Genomic DNA, 17,896 nt, shown 5'->3' with positions numbered 1-17,896 from the left:
GTGGGAAAAAAATCAGTCAGCAGCCTCTTTGTACCATTTTTCTTCTCTCTAGAGCCAGAGGTAAGAGTTATTGCATGGGCTCCATATGATGGCATTACAACATGCCAGCTTTGGTCCAGTGGTATCACCCTGGCCTCTGGACCAGAAGATTGTGGGTTCAAGACTTGAGCACAAATATCTAGGCTGACATTGCAGTGCAGTTCTGAGGGAGTGCTGCACTGTTGGAGGTGCTGTCTTTCAGATGAGATATTATATGAGGCCCTGTTGCATTCTCAAATGGCCATGAAAACATCCCATGTTACTGTTTGAAGAGCAACGATCTCCCCAGTGTCCTGGTGAACCCAATTGTACACAATTTTGAAGGCTACAGGTTTAAGCAGAGCTATTATATCCAGATTTGACCAGATCATATTAAGCAATGCTGCACATCCTTTTTTGTGTACTTTACATGACAAGAGGCTGTGTGGTTTGATACAAATGAGTCCATTCTTAACTGCTGTTCCTTTTAAACTGCTATTTATTTCACAGTGAATATTGATTTGAATCAGGATGTAGTTCTGACCATAAATTAGTACAGTTGCTACAGTCCCAGGTTATATTATTGCACATATTATGTAGGGGGCAGTGCGAGTCACTCTCACAGAAGATACTCCAACAACCTACAGGAGAAACAGACTGCCAGCATAGCTTCTCTAGGTTTGATGTACATTGAATCAAATTTGTAACAGTTACGTTTATATTTAACTTCTTCTAGCTCAATTACATCAAATAGTTTCCATCCATAAAAAATGCACACTAAATACATTGTGTTGTTAAACTCTCCTCATTGACAATAATATACTTAAAGCAATGATAAATTCAAAGATATTTTCACTTTTAGACTCTATAAAGTAGGTTTATCATTGTTAAAAAGTGAAAAATTAAATGTACAGAACATACAAACAGTGAGGCTAAACCACATTGGAGATTTACGGTAACCTGAATGATGTTCAAATTGAAAATGGATTTTATATAATGCCAGAACATTACCTCTCATTGTAATCTGACACTGAGGAATGGGTTAAGTATGTACATTAAAGCAGACAGCTAATTAGATCATGTACAATAAAGCTCCTAGTTGGAGATGCACTGAATGTCAGTTTGTCTCTATGGGCATCTTGCAATGTTGGCTACACATTAGGACACTGGAAGCAAATTTTCTGACCACCATCATTGCTAATAGAAAAACATATGAATGACGAGGAGTAGGAGCAGGAGTAGGCCATTTGGCTCCTCGAACCTACTCCACGATTTGACAAGATCATGGCTGGTCTGCTTGTGGCCTCAACTCTACTTTCTTGCCTACCCCCATACCCTTAGATTCTCGATTGACAAGAGATTCAATCTAACTCGGCCTTAAAAATATTCAATGACCCTGCCACCACTGCTTTCTGGGGAGGAGAATTCCACAGACTAATGAAGCTCAGAGAAAAAAATTCTCCTCATCTCCGTCTTAAATGGGAGAACCCTTATTTTTTTTTTAGAACTGTGTTTCCCTAGTTCTAGTCTCTCCCACAAGGATAAACATCTTTTCAGTATCCACTCTGTCAAGTCCCCTCAGGATCTTATATGTTTCAATAAGATCACCTCTCATCTTCTAAACTCTAATGGATATAGGCCCAACCTTTCTTCATAAGATAACCGCCTCATCCCAAGAATCAGCCAAGTAAACCTTCTCTGAACTGCTTCCAATGCAGTTATATCCTTTCTTATGGAAGGAGACCAAAACTGAACACAGTACACTAGATGTGTTCTCAGCAACACCCTGTACAGCTGTTCTGCTTTTATGTTCCATTCGTCCTGCAATAAACGACAATATCCCATTTGTCTTCCTAATCCTTTGCTGTACCTGCATACTAACTATTTTGTGATTCATCTACCAGGACACCTAGATCCCTCTGTACCTCAAGAGTTCTGTAATTGCTCTCCATTTAAATAACATGCTGCTTTTCTATTCTTCCTGCCAAAGTGGACAACGTCACATTTTTCCACATTATGCTTTATCTGCCTCGTTTTTGCCCACTCACTTAACCTGTCTATATTTCTTTGCAAACTCCTCATGTCCTCTTCACAGCTTACTCTCATACCTAGCTTTGTGTCATCAACAAATTGAGCAATCACAAACTTGGTCCCTTCATCTAAGTCATTGATATATAGTGTAAATCGTTGAGGCCCCAGCACTGATCCCAGTGGCACTTGACTAATTACATCTTGCCAACCTGAAAATGACACATTTATCCCTATTCTGTTTCCTGTTAACTAACCAATCCTCTATCCATGCTAATATATGTTACCCCTACACCAGAAGCTCTGTATAGTAGCCTTTGATGTAGTATTTTGTCAAATGCTTTCTGGAAATCCAAGTACATCACCTCTACAGGTTCCTCTTTATCCACTTTGCTTGTTACTTCCACAGAAGAACTCTAATAAATTAGTCAAACATTATTTCCAATCAGTCAAGCACGCGAATGAAGATGATTTTTGCTTCAAGAAGATGATTATTAGAATTTAGAAAGCTTTACTATAAAATGGTTTCTCAGGAATAGATTAGCAGAATTCAAAAATGAATTTGATACGTCCTTGAAAAACTAGGAATTAAGAGGATAGAGGGAAAGGACAATGACATAGGTAGAAAGAGGAATGAGATCCTGCAAGCAGAATTTAGGGAACTAGGAAGCAGATTAAAAAGCAGGACCTCAAAGGCAGTAATCTCTGGATTACTTCCGGTGCCACGCTCAAGTGAGTATTGAAATAGGAGGTTATTCCAGATGAATGTGTGGCTGGAGAGATGGTGCAGGAGGGAGGGCTTTAGATTTCTGGGACACTGGGACTGTTCCTGGGGAGGTTGGGACCTGTGCAAGGCGGATGGGATGCACTTGAACCAGAATGGGACCAATATCCTTGAGGGGAGGTTTGCTAATGCTGTTGGGGAAGGTTTAAACTAACTTGGCAGGGGGATGGGATCCTGAGAGGAGGTTCAGCAGGGGGAGATGCACAGCCAAAATTAAAAGAGCGCAAGTGAGTCTGGAAGGCATAGAAATTATAGGCCAGTTAAGGCACAAGGGAGTTTAGCAAGGTTGGATGGTATTTATTTTAATGCAAGGAGTCTGACGAATATGGGAGATGAGTTGAGGGCACAAATTAACACATGGAAGTATGATGTCATTGCTGTCACAGAGACATGGTTGAGGGTTAGTCATAGTGTGATAGGTTTAGAGGGAGCGGAATTCTTAAGAAGCTCTCCTGGATGCATTTTAAGCCAGTACATAGAAGGCCTTACAAAAGGGGGGCGCGGTCCTGGACTTAATTTTAGGGAATGAAGCCAGGCAAGTGGTAGAGGTATCAGTGCGGGAACATTTTGCAGATAGTGATCATAACTTCATTAGATTCAAGGACCAAGATTTTCCCGTTGGCGATTTGGGGGCGGGGCCCACTCGCCAATGGGAAAATGACGCGGGATGATGTCCAGAAGAGCCCGGTCCCTTTAAAATTTCAGGAAGGCAGGCGGACAGCAAAATCAGCCAATTAAGGCCATTGACAGGCTAATTAAGATTTTTAAAGACCTGCCTGTCCAACCTTAAGGCTGGCGGGCAGGCCAGGAACCCCAGCGGGCTTCTGAAAAAATATGAAACCTCATCCACTGGTGGGGTGAGGTTTCATGTCTGTTTTTAAAAAGTTTCATAAAGTTTGTGTTTCTTATTAACATGTCCCATCTTGTGTGACATTGTCACAGGAGGGGGACATGTTAATAATTTTAATATTTTTCTATTTTTGGAGTTTTTTTACCTGTCAGTAATCTCCCTGAGACAGCACTTGGAGCATGAAAGAGCACACTTTGACAGATGGGGAATCCCTCCCCACCCCCAGATAGGAAGTGCATAGCACTTCCTGTTGGGCAGGCCTTAATTGGCCCACCCACTCAAGGGCAAAATTCTGCCCAAGGTTGATATGGAAAAGGACAAGGATGGGCCAGAAATCAGAATTCTAAATTGGGGGAAGACAGATTTTAATAAGATCAGATATGATTTGGCCAGAGTTGACTGGGAGCAGTGAATTATAGGTAAATCTGCATCAGAGCAGTGAGACCCATTCAAGAAGGAAATAGGGAGAGTACAAGGCCAACATATTCCAGTAAAGATAAAGGGTGGGACCAACAAATCCAGGGAGCCCTGGATGTCGAGGGATATACAGGATTGGATAAAGAGAAAAAGGGAGGCTTATGGTAGATACTGAGGGCTCAAAACAGCAGAAACCCTAGAGGAGTATAGAATAGGTAGGGGGCAACATAAAAAGGAAACTAGGAGAGTAAAAAGGAGGCATGATAAAACGTTGGCAGGTAAAATAATGGAAAATTCAAAGTTATTTTACAAGTACATTAAGAGTAAGAGGATAATTATGGAAAAAGTAGGGCCCATTAAGGACCATTGCGGTAATTTGTGTGTGGAGCTGGAAGATGTAGGTAAGGTTCTAAATGAATACTTTGTGTCAGTGTTCACAAGTGAGAGGGACGACATGGGTATGGAAATCAGGCAGAAGGAGTGTGATATAATTAAAGAAATTAGCACAGAAAGGGAGAAGGTTCTAAGTGGTGTGGCAGGCTTAAAAGTAGATAAAACGCCAGGGCCAGATGAAATGTATCCCAGACTGTTGAGTGAGGTAAGGGAGGAAATAGCAAGGACACTGGCAATAATTTTCAATACCTCTCTGGCCACAGGAGAGGTGCCAGAGTACTGGAGATCAGCCAACGTGGTGTTGTTATTCAAGAAAGGAGAAAGGGATAAACCAGGGAACTATAGGCCAGTCAGTCTAATCTCAGTGGTGGGGAAACTATTGGAAGCAATTCTGAGGGACAGAATTAATCTACACTTGGAGAGGCAGGGATTAATTAAGGACAGTCAGCATGGTTTTGTTAAGGGTTGATTATGTCTGACCAATTTGACTGAATATTTTGGAGAGGTGACCAGGTGTGTAGATGAGGGCAATGCATTTGATGTAGTCTACTTGGACTTCAGCAAGGCTTTTGATAAGGTCCCACATGGGAGACTGATAACGAAGGTAAGAGCCCATGGGACCCAAGGCAATTTGGCAAATTGGATCCAGAATTAGCTGAGTGGCAGGAAGCAGATATAGGCTGGTCAGGTGGGCTGATCAGTGGCAAATGGAACTTAATCCGGATAAGTGTGAGGTGATGCACTTGGGCAGGACAAACAGGGCATGGGAATAAACGATGAATGGTAGGACCCTGGGAAGTACTGAGGATCAGAGGGGCCTTGGTGTGCATGTCTACTGGTTCCTTAAGGTAGCAGGACAGGTTGATAAGGTGGTTAAGAAGGCATATGGGATACTTGCCTTCATTAGCCGAGGCATAGCATATAAGAGCAGGGAGGTTATTCTGGAACTGTATAAAGCGCTGGTTAGGCCACAGCCGGAGTATCGCGTGCAGCTCTGGAATCCGCATAATAGGAAAGATGTGATTGCACTAGAGAGAGTGCAGTAGAGATTTTTAGTTATGAGGAGATTGGATAGACTTGGGTTATTTTCCCTGGAGCAGAGGAGATTGAGGTGTATAAAATTAGGAGGGGCATAGATAGAATAGACAGGAAGGAACTTTTCCTCTTGGTGGAGGGATCAATAACCAGGGAGCATAGATTTAAGGTAAGGGGTAGGAGGTTTAGAGGGGATGTGAGGGAGAATGTGAGGGTGGTGGGAATCTGGAACTCACTGCCTGAAAAGGGCGGTAGAGGCAGAAACCCTCATAACATTTCAGAAGTATTTGGATGTGCACTTGCGATGCCACGGCATACAAGGCTATGGGCCTAGTGCTGGAAAATGGGATTAGAATAGTTAGGTGCTTGTTTGACCGGCGCAGACTCGATGGCCGAAGGGCCTTTTTCTGTGCTGTAGACCTCTATGACTACAACAAGGGATTGGAATGGACAGCTCTAGTTGAAAATAAGCAGCACAGATATGGTGACATCCTATCTGTTGGCCAGCATTGGATGCTATCAATCTGCAGAGGTAATGAAAATCAATAAAAACACAAACTATTGAGAGCCAATAATCTAACCAACAGCACCCAACATGAAACTTACATACTTAAATCCCCTTTCCTGACAGCCTCAAACATCTGGTGAAACCATCAACTTTGCACAGAATAGAATTCATTCATGACATTCATACAAATTACATCAATTATTAGTGATACTTGAGAAAACATTTAATCTGGCAACAAGTTATGATCTAGTACAAAAACCTGATGGAATTTTATGGCTTCTACAAAACTCTCGCATTCTTACCCTGAGGAGGAAGTTTAACCTCGACAAAGCTTCTATGAATAAGTCAGCTCCTTTATTTGTAAATTCGTATCTGCCAGCGATGAAGAAGAAGAGAGTCTTTTCCAAATTGAAATCCAGGTGGCTAGAATCAGATTTATTTTAAAAAAAAAAGGTTCAATTAGCTCTAACAAAAAAGTATTTTAATGATTTGCCTCTTTACAAAATGCATTTCAATGATGTTAAAATAAACTCCATTACTCCTTTTGTAAAAAATAGTGTTCACAGACACATTTGTGGACTACATTGGTGATATAACAAGAGGTCTATTGTCACAGTGAATTTATGCTTTAAGTTTTGGCTTTGCATATCTTTGCATCACACAATGTTTATGTCTTTTTACAAGGATTTGGATTGTTTTGGGACACAGAAATTCTATAAATGAATGCTGTGTTTCAGGAAGTCTAACCAAGTACTAAAAGTAATTTGCAGCGAATGGAAATCTTTGCATCAGAACAGCCTATTTCTTTTCAGATTTGATTACACACTATAAACATTGACAATCCTATCTTTGAAGCAAAAAAAAAACTCACTCCCAGTCACTAAGAGGAACAAATTTGTGCAGAAATTGTTACTTAAAATGGAAGGAACCACAAAGGGCTTATGGATCAAGCCACTGTTAATAATAAAGAGAAAGTATTAGATTGGTAACATTTTTAAAAATTCATGGGATGTAGGCATCACTGGCTAGGCCAGCATTTATTGCCCATCTCTAATTGCCCTCAAGAAGATGATGATGAGCTGCCTTCTTGAACTGCTGCAGTCCATGTGGTGTAGGTTATGAAGGGAGCTCCAGGATTTTCACCCAGTGACAGTGAAGGGACAGTGATATAGTTCCAAGTCAGGAAGGCAGTCAGAAGCAAAGCATGATTTTGCTAGATTCCAGTTGTGTGTGCATGAAATGTTGAATTAGTGAGTACATTGGTGTGATGAGAGAAAGTTTATGGCTGGTCAGGTCATAGCTCATCGTAATGGCTCTGAAGCTTTCAAAGTTGATGAAACCTGCTATGGAATAGTGACCTAAAGGCACCTTCTACTGGACATAAAAATCCTAGCATGTCGGCACGATGCATTAAGAGGGAACGATGAAAAAGCAGCAGACAATACCCGTAGAAATGGCCTCGAATAAATTCCTGGATCCGAGACTTGTACAAGGCATGCAGATTCTGAAATTCATGCATGGCAGAGAACTTCTTGATATTTAAGCCATTAGGTGTGACTACATCTAGAACAAAAAGAACAATGAAAATCAAGTATTGTAGGGATGTCTCTGATATCTCTTAAGTTTCAGTTTTTAAGCAAACATTTAAAAAAAAAACAAACATGAGATTTTTGTACTTCATTATGGATCTACCCAAAGTAGTACTGGGTCAACCTTTTAACTAACTGAGATGAAGGGGATGCAGGGAGTGGCCTCCAGCAGGGATACCTGTGTTGTCATCAAGGATCAGGTAGACCACTCTCCCATCAATAATGGTGCTCCCTCTACAATGGGGAGTCAAGGTGCCAGAAAGCACTCGGGAATCTGGAAGCAAACCTGCTACCGACATCGTTGCCTCAGGTATGGCCCTCCAATGCTCACAGGCCCAAGAGCTGTGATGTGATGAGTATGTTGGCTGGCTACCAAGAAACAAAAGGGAGTCATTCAATCATTGGAGGTGGTGCAAAGAGGAGCCTCTGGAATGATCCCCAATGTTAGGAGGAGAGATTTGGACTTCTTAGCCTTGAATAGCAGAGGTGATCACCAGAGATAGTAAACCGTATGCAAAAGGGAAACATAGAATCGACTTTAAATTAATTCTGACTGGAGAACAAGGAGGGCACAGATTCAGACTAATGAAATCCTATTTGGACAAGTATCAGGAAGTCATCCACATCAATACAATTCATGGAATAGGCTTCCAGATAATGGTAGAGCCAAATAGTTCCAAAATAATTTAAAGAACGCTGGATGTAATGGGGGGACATTAGTTCATCCATCTAGAATGACCCGGAGATGGAACGAATGGCCTTTGACATCTGCGATTATCCAATCTCTGATGGCCCAGACATGAGTCTAAGCAGTCTGCAATCACTGCAGCAATGCCAGACGTAAATAGGAGTTAGCAAGGTACACATATATCCTCTGGAAAATATTGTCATAAGATTTCTAAGCAACAGTCCCCTATGTTAACTGGTGAAATACGTGATTTGTACAGTACAATACACAGTGCCTTCCAGCAATAGTTTTAACGTACTTCCAAAACAGGAATTAATCAAATGCTACATGCATAAATAGCATGCAACTTAAGGGACCTTTGACTCAGAAAACTCACAATGAGAATGCTGCAATGAAAAGCAAATAATCTCCACGAACAGAATGTTTTCCATCACACAAAACCTATAAAACTAGGTGTACCACATAGCAGGATAACAGATTATAAAAGGCATGCAGATTCCACAGAAAAGTCTATGGCATTATGAAATTTGATCCCCATGTACTATGAACAATTTGATTCATTAGTTACTTTTCTTTAGGAGTATGAAAGAGCTAAAAAAAACATTAATTCAGTTCTAATTATAGAATGGCATGATGAAATATACACTTAACCACTGAAGGCATTAAAAGACTAGGTATATTCTAATGACACTTAAAATATACTTAATGTTTATACCCATGAAAGGGTCGGTTCTCCTAGTCTAGAAGGAACTCCCCACTTAATAAGATTTGTTAGGATTGTTTCTCAACTCAAGTATACTAGTTGGTTCTTAATTTTTTTTGGGAATTTCTAGAGTAGCATACTTTGCTATTAGCAAACTGCAAAATAATATTGGACCAATAGGGACACAAAACTGTTAACTTTAAACTGATTATGTTTGGTGAATGATGGCCAAAAAAACCCAAACTTTTATTTCAGAATGGCAGAAAGAACAGTAGCGATCTTCAAAACAGGATCAGTTTACTGAGCTGCAGAGCAAGTTGGGGAGCTTGCTTAGACCAATGTAAACCTTACCTGGTTTTCTCTTTATAATGTTCTCTGCTTCGACAGCGGTGATGGCAGAGACAGTCGTAAACACATGTGCACAGTGGGCACTGGCTCGCTCCATGCAATAACGGTGGTAAATCTGCCTTTCCCCCGCTTCCTTATCAACATTGAACTGATTAGTAAGAGAAAAAAAAGAGACAGTATGATTTTTCCTTTTGTAGTTCAATAATAAGTCATTACTTAAATCTTTGAACCACCGAGGAGATATGATTATGAAATAACCTACAAGACCAAAGAGCTATTCTTGTTAGGTAGCTGCATTTACAATTCTGTAGCCATTATGCATTACAATGAGATTTGACAAACTAACATTTACTTGAAGATCATATGTCCTAACAAGGGCTTTTCTGACTGTAAAAAAAGGTCAACGGGGCCCCAAAAGGCCAGCAGCAAATCACATTTGTTGTGAGTTGCAGTTTACTCATTAAACTACATTGATAGGCAGATCCCTAAAGGCAGGAGAACTTCATGAATGTCAGGTTCAAAGCATCAAGCAATAAGACTTTCATTCCAGTGAGAGCTGCTGAGGGGCAAAGCACATTCTAAAACAGAGTAAAAGGCTCAATGGTAACCTGAGCATTCTACTTTTGGAGAAAGACATTCCTGTACATATAGATGTCTTCAATTTCTTTTAAAAATGTTTTTTTTCCCCCAATAAAGACAAATGAAGCATGCAGATTCAGAATGCCTATAAAACAATATTTTAAATAACAAATTCTGCCATTGGAAAAATTCCAAACCAAGCTTCTTGACAACATTGGTCCTCAACAGTTGCAACTTCAAGCCATTTTGACACAACTTTTTGATAAGGCCAAGTTACAAAATCACATTGTTAACTGGTTCTTGGTACTCTCTCTCTCTACACAGAAAAAGGCTCATTATCCATTAGAGCTTCAAAAGTCTTGAATAAACATGTGTCCAGATCAACTTGAGGCCATGTTAACATGTTGCTGATCTGCAACAGGATGTTATGCAAATTCCTCCCCCACCCCAAGCATTGCATCTATATACCAAACAAATCTAACAATAATGCAGTAGAGTGACAAATCAATGATCTTCACATCAACAAACAAAACTGTTTCCTCACTCCAAGAAAACTGGCCTTCAGAAGACCCAAATATGGTTCTGCATATGTCACCATTTCTTGCCCACCCACAAACATTGCAAAAGGATACCCTTTCCAAAGAAGACTTGATTAGATTGCATGTTACTGCCTTCCCCATCCAAACCCAACATGTGGTGAATTAGCACTGGTCTGCAAGGAGACCCCAAGATACTTTCCTGACAGGCAAAAAGAGAACTCAGAGGACCAATCACAACATTGCAAAATTAACTAACAAGATCTCCAACCTGTTTTCTCTGCCACAGAGTAAAGTGCAAAGGTTAAGAGGAAGAAATGATGGATAGGTGGTATGGGAAGAAGGCAGAAGGAAAAATAACTCTGTCAATGTGTGCAGGATGCATCAACTTTCTGGGGAATGTCAAGAGGAATGGGAGGGGCCATTCAGCCTCTTGACCTTTACCACCATTCAATTAAATCATGGCCGATTTGCACCTCAACTCCATTTATTTGCTTTTGATACCCTTACCCAACAAAAATCGCTCGATTGCAGTCCTATAAATTTCAGTTGAACCACTCTCACCCCCTCATTTCTATATCCTCTCTGTAAAAAAATTTCCTGATTTTGCTCCTGAATAGCTTAACTCTAAATTTTAAAGATAACATCCACTTTATCTTGATTCATCTACCAAAGGAAATTAATTTTTCTACAATACCCTATCATATCCTTTTAATATTTTAAGCATCTCAATTAGATCACCCCTCAAATCTTTTGTACTCAAGGCACTGATCAAATACCAGACACAACTGAACACATGCACTGTGGAAACAGTTCAATTCTGGATTTGGAAAAACACTTAACCATTAGGTTGCACATTTTACAAATTTTTGGCAGTGTTGTGTTTCTTTCAAATAAGACACATCTTTATTTAAAACCCGTTATATTCATTTTATCACTTGCTTTAAAACAATGCCAGTACTATTTTAAACAATTAGTCAACCGCCAATTGTGTTGCATATGGGGGGGATAATATGTAGTAGCAAGGTAAGTCAGCTTAGGCTGAATGGAGTTCTAGCAATTTTTTTCTTTAAATTTGCAAAGTGGCTCATATCAATATGCAGGGTCAGCAGAATGACCTCAGAGCTAACCTGTTTGCCCACCCAATTTGCCAAAATACCACAAGGTCAATGAAAAGTTTCTTGGCTTTGCAATAGCCCTACACACCTCAACAGCAGCACCATTTCATCTGCCCAGAATTCTTACAGGTGAAAAGTAGGTTACTGCTAATCCACCTTTAAGGTAATTCACGGCTCTTTTTTAGCCTTGGATCTTGATTTTCTACAAAACACCCACATGTGCACACCACCACACATATCGCTTCTAGTATTATCTCAGGTGTTAAGTATCACCATCTCAGTCACAGCAGAAGTTCAGAAAAGACAAACTACATAGACTGTACAACGCAGAAAATGTCATTCAGCCCAACCAGTCCATATGGCATTTATAGAAACATAGAAAATAGGAGGAGCAGGCCATTTGGCTCTTTGAGCCTGCTCCCCCATTCATTATCATGGCTGATCATCCAATTCAATAGCCTGCTCCCGCTTTCCCCCCATTGCCCCAACAGCTATATCTAATTCCTTCTTGAAAACATGCAATGTTTTGGCCTCAACTACTATCTGTGGTAGCGAATTCCACAGGCTCACTACTCTCTGCGTGAAGAAATTTCTCCTCTACTTGATCTACTATGCTCTCCTAAAGTTTCTACCCATCCTCCCTTTTCCAAACGTCAACATAAATCTTTGTTCCCTTATCCTTGATATATTTATCTAGCTTCCATGACTATTTAATCATTCCCTATGGTAATGAGCACCACATTCTCACCATTCTCTGGGCAAAAAAGTTCTTTGGAATTCTCTATTTGATTTCTTGGTAATCATCTTACATAGATGGACTCTATTGTTGCTCTTCCCACAGTCTGTCCCCTTTATCAGAACCTTTCTGAATTTTAAGAGCTGCCATTAGATTACCCTGCAGTCTTCTCCAAGACAAAAGAGGCCCAGTCTGTTCATCCTTTCCTGATAGTTATAATCTGAGAGTACTATTCATGCATCCCTTCCAGTGCTTCTATATCCTTTTTTTTGTAATATAGTGACCAGAACTAGGCAAATACACGTTTAGCATAACTTCTCTATTTTTTTCAATTCTATCACACTAGAGATAAACTCTAGTGCACATTTTTGATTTTGTTATGGCTTTATGGATCCACGTCACAACTTTTATTGGTCTCTGTATCTGACGCCCAGAATCTTTGGCACCTTTACCATATTAAATTCTTATTTTCAAAGTCATACATGATCTTTTTTTAAATCAAAATATAATACTTCATAATTATCTATTGCAAAGGAGACTTTATAGTACTTTACCACCACCTTCTCAAGGGGAACTAGGGATGGGCAATAAAGGTTGGCCCAGCTAGCAAAGCCCACATCCTATGAATGAATTTTTAAAAAAACTTCATTTTTTCCTAATATTACTCAGGGGGCTGTGTGTGTGTGGTGTGTGACTGATTTAATTAAACTGAAGACAGCTAGACTGCAAGGTTTAAATCATCAGACGGATTAGATATAAAAGCAGGCATTTTGAAATGGAGATGGTGAGCTAAGATGACATCCCAGTAAATACAGTATGAATGGAATTTGCATTAGGAGATAAGTGAGGGGTAAAGTGTAAACTGTTTAAATTTCAAGAGGCATAACAGAAAGTTTTCCAACTGGCAAAATAGTAAATAAATAAGGCAAAGTTATTAAGTTTATTTTTCCCCAAAAGGGCTGCCCATAATGACAACACAAAAGATTTTTATATTCTGGGAAAGTAACTTCCAAAGAAAGTTTAAAACAATGGATTTAAAGATCAAAGGGCAGAAAATATATTTAAGGAAAGATTGAAAGCTGTATGAGACGAGTGGCTGTGTGAGATCTCAAAAGGCGGACTGTGTGAAGACAGACTTGAGAGAAGCAGCCTCTAGCCACCCCAAAGAAGTGCTTGTTTGTGCCAGAAAGCAAGGTTTTGTTAAAAGCCTTGGAGTTCCATTGTCGATAGAGGGTGAGGGAGAGAGAAGCTGTGAAATACCTCTCCTATAGCAACAGTGGGTGCTTGGGGAATATTACTGGAGGTATTATAAATTAAGAATCTATTTGGACTGTTGCCTGAAAAGGGTGTTTATTTTTGGAGGCTAGCTAAGTAGAAATCTCTTGAGAAATGTTGTAAGACTAACTTTAATTGTGTAACTGTAATCTTAAGGGTTTTTTTGGTTAATAAGTGTTTTAATTTAATATTTAAATCTCCAAAAGTGGTAATGGAATCTTAACTTCTGACTTCAGTGCACATACCTTCTCATAATAAAAATACAAAATTGTAAATCGTTGCGATAGCCTGGCCAAGTTTTCCTTTAGGATTTGGTCAGCCCAGCAATTATCACTTGCCATATAACACTACATCAAAATTCATTTGCTAATTATATGCCCATTCATTTGTCATCTTGTAATTTGTTGCAGTCCTCCTCAGTAATCGATTTTCTCGCCCAATTTGATGTTGGCCACAAATTCAGAAATTGTGCTTTTGACTCCAAAGTCTAAATCATTAATATAAATTGTGAACAACAGTTGTCCTAGCATTGGCACTTGTGGGACCCCAATTCCTGCCACTCTGAATATTTGTCCTTTATCCCTACTCGTGGTCTTTCATCCAGCCAGCTATCCATTTTGCTACTTTTCCCCCCCAACTCCACATGCTCTGACCCTATTCATTAGTCTATTATGTATTATTGGCTATCCCTTGCTTGTGAGTTTGATTTGACTTCCATGAGTCCAAAGATAGCTGATGAGGCCGATCCAGGATCTGCAAACTTTATGGCACGTAGGGCATGTGTTGTCATTTGGGATGTCTGGTCGTGTATTGTCAGTTCAGGTCATGGAATGCTCTTTTTGCTGCTCTCGCTTTTCCTTGTCATCGTTGTTCGAATTGTTGTTGGGTCTCAAAATGCTGGGATCCTTCCCACAGACTCTGCTGCCATCTGGTTTGGACCAAGGCGATGGTCTCCCAGGAGCTGATGTCAATATTGCATTTCTTCATATTGGCTTTCAGCACATTCTCAAAGTGCTTCTTCTGTCCTCCTCTGATGCCTCTGCCCTGACTGAGCTGGGAGAAGATGGCCTTCTTTAGGAGTCTAGTATCTGATATCTGACATCTGGACTATTAGAGCCAACCCAACAAAACTGATGGTGGATGATCATAACCTTGATGCTTGTGGTGCCTGCTTGTGAGATGGCACTGATGTTGGTGCATCTGTCCTCCCACTTAATATGTAAGATCTTCCGCAGGCAGCGTTGATATGACATGACTCCAGAGCTTTGAGGTGCCTCCTATACATTGTCCAGGTTTCATTCCTCTACAGTAAGGAAGGGATCACGACCACATGGTAAATCATGAGCTTGGTCTCAGTTTTGTTGCCACGATCTTCAAATACTCAGCTCCTCAGGTGACCAAAGGCTGCACCAGTAGATTTCAGGTAATGCTGGATTTCTTTAACAACGTCAACCTTCCACAAGAAATAACTTACAAGGTGCTGAACGTATTCCACATTTTCCAGGTACTCATCATGAATCCTGATCAATGGGGCTGGACCGTGTGCATTTGGAGCTTGCTGATGGAGGACTTTGGTTTTCTGAACGTTGAGTGCAAGTCCCATCTTCTTGGATGCCTTAGTAAATACATTGACAATTCTCTAGAGATTTGTTTCTGACAGCACTTAGTCATTGAGCTCCAATATGTTGATGATAATGCAGTGAGGTAGGACTGGTCTTAGCTTTGAATGGAGTTGTCTGGGATTAAATAGTTTGCCACCCATTCGATAAATAAGCTGCACTCCAGCAAGGAGCTTGTCTCTAGTCAGACAGTACTAGGAAGATTTTTTAAAAAAGGTGATAACAACCTTGTTTGACTCTTGTCTTAATCTCAGATGTTAACCTCAAACCTTAAACTATTATGCAGTACCTTATCAAAGGCTTTTTGGATATCCAGATATATTACATCTACTACATTATCCTTATCTACTCCCATGGTTACCTCTAAGAATTCAATGAGGTTGGTCAACCAAGATTTTCCCTTTTGAAATCTATGTTGACTATTCATTTTTGGCTTCTAGATTTTTTCCCCATTTCTCCTTTAGTAATGATTCTATTTTATTAAGTTGGCTGATCTATAGTTCCCTGGACAAATTCTATCCCCTTTTTTAAATATCAGTATAACGTTAGCTATTCCTCAGTCCTCCAACACTGCATGTTTGAACAAATGATTAAAAACGTGTAATAGTCTCTCTCCTAACTCTTCCTTAGATTGAGTCTGGGGATGTAATCTAACCAGAATCAAGTTATTTAATATGTCTCCATTTTTAAACACTGTTGTCATTTCCAATCTCATATTCCAACTTGTCCACTTTATCCCTTGTCCTGGTAAATACGGAAGCAAAACAATTATTTGATATTGCTGCCTGTGATTTTATCATTGGAAAGTTGAATTGGACTTTTTTTAAAAAAGGTGCCAGTTGCTCCCTAATAACAACTTCATTGTCCCTTTTTGCTGCCTTCTTTTTAATTTTGACTTCTCTCCTAGTGTCTTCATATTTTCCCTCATCTTGCTCTGCCATGTACTTGGCTCTGTCCATGTACTTGGTGCCATGCCCCTATACCTACTCTCAATTTTTTTCCTCAAGTCTTTATTCATCCATAGCAACCCATTAGCGTTTAGTTTGTTCTTGATTTGTCAGCAGAATATTTTTTTCCTGAGCTCCGCTGAAACCTGTTTTAAATATTTTCTATTGCTGTTCTACACTATTGTTTGCCAATTTCGTTGTCCACTTTAATTTTCCCCCAAGTTCTATTACTAAGCTCTTAAAATTCAATTTTCTTCAATCGATTACCCTGATTTCTGTCACGCATAGCTCTTAATATTGTCACTATTGTCTAGATTTCCCCCTACTTTTATCACTCTTATCTGCTTTGGTTTATTCTCCATTACTAGATTCAGTAGTGAATCCTCCTTTCAAAAACAAAAACAGAATTACCTGGAAAAACTCAGGTCTGGCAGCATCGGCGGAGAAGAAAAGAATTAACGTTTCGAGTCCTCATGACCCTTTGACAGAACTTGAGTTCGAGTCCAAGAAAGAGTTGAAATATAAGCTGGTTTAAGGTGTGTGTGTGGGGGGGCGGAGAGAGAGAGAGAGAGAGAGAGAGGTGGAGTGGGGGTGTGGTTGTAGGGACAAACAAGCAGTGATAGAAGCAGATCATCAAAAGATGTCAACAACAATAATACAAAAGAACACATAGGTGTTAAAGTTAAAGTTGGTGATATTATCTAAACGAATGTGCCAATTAATAATGGATGGTAGGGCACTCAAGGTATAGCTCTAGTGGGGGTGGGGAGAGCATAAAAGATGTAAAAAAGAATTAAATAAATAAATAAATAAATAATTTTTCTTTTTCTCTTTTTATAATGGAAATAGGTGGGAAAAGGAAAATCTATATAATTTATTGGAAAAAAAAAAGGAAGGGGGAAACAGAAAGGGGGTGGAGATGGGGGAGGGAGCTCATGACCTAAAATTGTTGAATTCAATATTCAGTCCGGATGGCTGTAAAGTGCCTAGTCGGAAGATGAGGTGTTGTTCCTCCAGTTTGCGTTGGGCTTCACTGGAACAATGCAGCAAGCCAAGGACAGACATGTGGGCAAGAGAGCAGGGTGGAGTGTTAAAATGGCAAGCGACAGGGAGGTTTGGGTCATTCTTGCGGACAGACCGCAGGTGTTCTGCAAAGCGGTCGCCCAGTTTACGTTTGGTCTCTCCAATGTAGAGGAGACCACATTGGGAGCAATGAATGCAGTAGACTAAGTTGGGGGAAATGCAAGTGAAATGCTGCTTCACTTGAAAGGAGTGTTTGGGTCCTTGGACGGTGAGGAGAGAGGAAGTGAAGGGGCAGGTGTTGCATCTTTTGCGTGGGCATGGGGTGGTGCCATAGGAGGGGGTTGAGGAGTAGGGGGTGATGGAGGACTGGACCAGGGTGTCCCGGAGGGAGCGATCCCTACGGAATGCCGATAGGGTGGGGGCGAAGGGAAGATGTGTTTGGTGGTGGCATCATGCTGGAGTTGGCGGAAATGGCGGAGGATGATCCTTTGAATGCGGAGGCTAGTGGGGTGATAAGTGAGGACAAGGGGGACCCTATCATGTTTCTGGGAGGGAGGAGAAGGCGTGAGGGCGGATGCGCGGGAGATGGGCCGGACACGGTTGAGGGCCCTGTCAACGACCGTGGGTGGAAAACCTCGGTTAAAGAAGAAGGAGGACATGTCAGAGGAACTGTTTTTGAAGGTAGCATCATCGGAACAGATG

The 17,896-nt window shown here is 40.4% G+C and overlaps 1 protein-coding gene across 2 annotated transcripts in view; it reads right to left on the bottom strand.

Moving 5' to 3' along the window:
- The window catches only part of gys2 (glycogen synthase 2), a 59,128-nt gene that overhangs the window by 27,793 nt on the left and 13,439 nt on the right, over positions 1 to 17,896 (bottom strand). For both annotated transcript variants that reach the window (XM_041202997.1, XM_041202998.1), the window contains 3 exons: positions 9,365 to 9,509; positions 7,479 to 7,596; positions 6,336 to 6,456 (listed from right to left, as the gene is read on the bottom strand). In XM_041202997.1, the coding sequence (XP_041058931.1) occupies positions 6,336 to 6,456; positions 7,479 to 7,596; positions 9,365 to 9,509 (384 nt within the window). The remainder of the gene's footprint in view (positions 1 to 6,335; positions 6,457 to 7,478; positions 7,597 to 9,364; positions 9,510 to 17,896) is intronic.

This window comes from Carcharodon carcharias, chromosome 13 (assembly GCF_017639515.1).
Source record: "Carcharodon carcharias isolate sCarCar2 chromosome 13, sCarCar2.pri, whole genome shotgun sequence".
Lineage (NCBI taxonomy): Eukaryota > Metazoa > Chordata > Chondrichthyes > Lamniformes > Lamnidae > Carcharodon > Carcharodon carcharias.
This window is presented reverse-complemented; position numbering and strand designations above follow the sequence as displayed.